Source organism: Echinops telfairi, unplaced genomic scaffold, assembly GCF_000313985.2.
Source record: "Echinops telfairi isolate 266 unplaced genomic scaffold, ASM31398v2 ScPeMD7_3533;HRSCAF=4204_0, whole genome shotgun sequence".
In the NCBI taxonomy this organism is placed as follows: domain Eukaryota; kingdom Metazoa; phylum Chordata; class Mammalia; order Afrosoricida; family Tenrecidae; genus Echinops; species Echinops telfairi.
In genome coordinates, this window is record NW_022107431.1 from 38,742,421 (window position 1) to 38,746,192 (window position 3,772).

A 3,772-nucleotide genomic window follows, 5' to 3' on the forward strand; every position below is an offset into this window, starting at 1 on the left:
GGGGGGGGGGTATCAACACATACCTATTTTTGACTGCATTTAATTTACAATATATAAAAGTAGAGCTTTGATTTTTAGACAGTTGAATTTAAAGTGAAGTGATATTTCCTTATTTGATGTCAACTATATAAACAACTACATGCTAAGTTACATTTACTTTTTCTTAAAAGGCAAATATTATTATACAACTTTTAATTCTTTACAGAGATCTTTTTTATAGAGTAATAACTTCCCCGAACAAGTATTTGTATCCCCCAGGGGAGTATGAGGAAGTGGGCTAGTGGTTATGTGTTGGGCTGCAAACCACAAGGTTGTCAGTTTGAAACCACCAGGCGCTCCACTGGAGGAAGATAAGACTTTCTATTACCATAAATCGCCTTGGAAACCCACAGGGGCAGTTGTACTGTGTTGTGTAGGGTCGCTGTGAGTCAGAAGTGGCTGGATGGCAGTGAGTGAGCAATGAGGATCCCCAGAAGAAGCGTATAGATTCATGTGTTGAGTGCTTTAGGCAATGTCAACCTCCTGTATTGAGTCACTGAGTCAGACCCACTAGTGGATGCGTTCTCAGTCCCTTTCATTGGCGTTTACAGCCTGTTTGGTTGCATGCCATTCGATGTGCCTCTTATGCCTTCTGATTCTTTCTCCTACTGATGGGGTAATGTGGTGCAAGAATACAAATCAGCTTCAGTTCTTTTCCTTCTCCTTTGCTCCTTTATCTTCTTTATCAGTAGAAAGCTGTCTTTGCTAGGCTAAAAGATAAGCGAATTTATGATTTAGACTAAGTTTTGAACAACTGAACATCATTTTTTCCCTTTCAGATCTTTATAAAAATGGACTCCAAAGAGCTAACTTTGTACCATTCATAGCAGTCCTGAAGGTAAGAAAAATCACTTTAATGTGTTCATTGACTGATATAGTACTGATTGATAACCAAGGACATTTATTGGATCTCCTTGGCTTTGTATCAAAGCAAAATTCCTTTTGCTATTTAGAGTTATAGTCAAAGACATTAAAGGAGAAAGGAATCTTATTTATATAGTATTAATGTGTACACTGGAAAAAAATTACAAAATGTAGTCTAAATTATTCTCTAAGTGAAACATTGGATAGTTTGCATTTTATAAATTTTAATTTGAGGTTTGCTCATAAATATTATAGTGGAATGTTTAAACTTATACATTTATTTCTGAAAAAAATGTTTAATGTTCCCTGTTTTCTTCAGACTAATGGCCATTATTAACATGTTTTCTCATCTATTAAAGTTGCTATTCTAGAGTAGCAGTATTACAAAAAATATTCTAATATATTTAAATGTGATTGCCATCAAGTTATCATGAAATTATGTCAAGTTGGGGCACATAAATAGTTTAAATATTTGTGTGTATCATCACTGCATAGAGTTTAAAATAGTCTTCATTACAATATGATTAAGAATAAAATAGCCTCCCTGTTCACTGGTAATTTTAAGTAAATTTTTGCATGATTAGTCAATATTTCCACATTCTACTAATACTTATTGAGCACCTACTGTGTACAAAATGCCACATTAGGGTTTATGTGTACTCTCATGAATACTATCATGAAATAGGCATGTCTCTTGCTAGCAAGTCATTCACAATTTAGTCATGGACATAAAAGGAGCACAAATAACTATAACGCAAAGTAGACAGTTCCAACACAGAGCACAATTCCATGCCACAATATAATTCTCATAATTCTTAGGCAAGTGTGTTTTTCTAGTCCGTATCAATAATGTAAAGAAAGAGTAAATTGTATATTAAAAAGACCTTAAAATTTCTAACCATGCAGAAATAAAACATTTTAACCTGAAGTATTCTAAGCACTTAGTCAGACAGTCCTTTTGAATGTATTATTGTTGGTGCCAAACTTTATTCCATGTGCTATACTTAGGAGAACTTGAAACATCTGTTTCCTTGACCAATTTTAGGTTCCCAGAGGATTTTAATTTCCCTGTGGTATTTTTAGATGTAGGGAAGTGGTTTTTTTGTGTGTTTTTTTTTCTTCTCAGATTTATGCTGTAATTTTTCCCCCTTTATATTCTTGTTTTTTATTTGTGGAGAAGGTGGGTTTGCAGTAGTTCCTTCATGCCAGTTATTCAAAGTATTATGATATATGTAGATACCAAATTACAAGCAAGGAAGCTAAGAAAACTAGGTGTTAAAAATAGTACCTGCATATAGCATAAAATGTATAAAATATAAAGAGAGAAGTCTCCCAGAATGAAGCAATTTATGAAGTTCTTAGGCAATTTAGTCGCCGCCTACACCAATCTTATTTATTTACTTTTTTTGCAAGTCATTTTTCACACTTCAATATTTAGTAACCCTGTTAATAGATAACTAAATTGGCCAGTTTGAATTTAATTTCCTACACTTTTTGACCCTAAATGTTTTGAAGGGGAAGAAAAAACTCAAAGAGATGAATAATTCACAATTTGAAATTGAACATGAACTGAAATTCCCAAGAAATTAAATCCTGGATTGGATGAGAGAAGAATTTATTCAAAATGCGTTTAGCAGGTAACAAAGTCTAGACTCAGCAATAGAGCTGATTGCCTGGGGCTCTTTGGTTTGGCATGTAAATTTCTCTTACAAGGAATGGTGGTTTCATATTCATTTAAATGATATTGTGTATATCTCATATGCCAGTATTATGCCTTCATTTGGGCCAAGCTGAGAGAAACAGATAGCAGAAGTTAATTGTAAGACAAATATGGAATCTTAGTTTGATGAAAAGGTTATGAAGACAATAGAAATCTAATTGGGGAAAAATATATTGTAAAATCCAATTTTTCCCCTTGATGTTCTCCTCTATAAACCAACTTTGTATTTCACATAGGAGTTTGTAAGTTTTGGTTTGGGGTCTATAAGATCAACTGAAACGTATTTAAGCTCTTATAACCTTATCAAATGATATTTTCATAAGATAATAGGAATGATGAGGGTAACTAATATGCTATTTAAAACCATTGGATTGGAGAGCTTGGAAGAAGTTCTCAGGTGCCTGTTCTCTAGGAAGCATTTCTAGATCAACCTTGCAACATGGCCAAACAAAACTAGAACAGCAACAAAAAAACCCAAAAGCCTTACATGTAATCTTAAGTAAGCAGCTCTGGGGTGCTGTCTGCTAAGGGTTGGACTGCTAACCTCAAAGTCAGCAGTTCAAGGAAGAAAGATGGAGCTGTCTGCCCCTGTACGGATTTCTGGGGCCCTGGCAACCCTCTCTTCATAGAGACTCTAGGGCTACTGTGACTTGGAATCTACTTGTTGGCAGTGGGTTTTTTTCCTTCCCCTTTTAAATAATTTGTTTGCTGTTCTTTTCCTAACTTGCCGTCATCTTCATTAAATGTTGATAAAACACAGGTAAATATCTTTCTGTTATCTTCTGCTATCAGCCAGGAGCTGGCTGATATCAGCAATGAAATCCCTTATTCTCTTGAGTCTAACTTGCACCCCTGGAAGTCCCCTGTAGATGTATGCCTGCATACACTACTTAAAAATTATCTTCAGTTAAATTTTGCTAGCATGTGATACTAATGAGGTTTGATAATTTTCACATTCCTTTCTATTACTTGATTTGGAATGGGCATGGAAATAGATTCTCTTCCAATCAGTTGACCAAGGAGCTGTTTTCCAAATTGCTTGACACAGATGAGTCAGAGCTTCCAGGGCTACATTTGTTGAAACATCTCAATTGGTATTTCTTTAATTCCTGGAGCCTTGCTTTTCTTGTTTCCCTTTCCTTTTTTTTT

At 34.8% G+C, this 3,772-nt stretch overlaps 1 protein-coding gene across 2 annotated transcripts in view; it reads left to right on the plus strand.

The window, feature by feature from the left end:
- AFG1L (AFG1 like ATPase) overlaps window positions 1-3,772 on the plus strand; it is a 208,213-nt gene that overhangs the window by 92,745 nt on the left and 111,696 nt on the right. For both annotated transcript variants that reach the window (XM_004701998.2, XM_045294475.1), the window contains exon 7: window positions 819-877. In XM_004701998.2, the coding sequence (XP_004702055.1) occupies window positions 819-877 (59 nt within the window). The remainder of the gene's footprint in view (window positions 1-818; window positions 878-3,772) is intronic.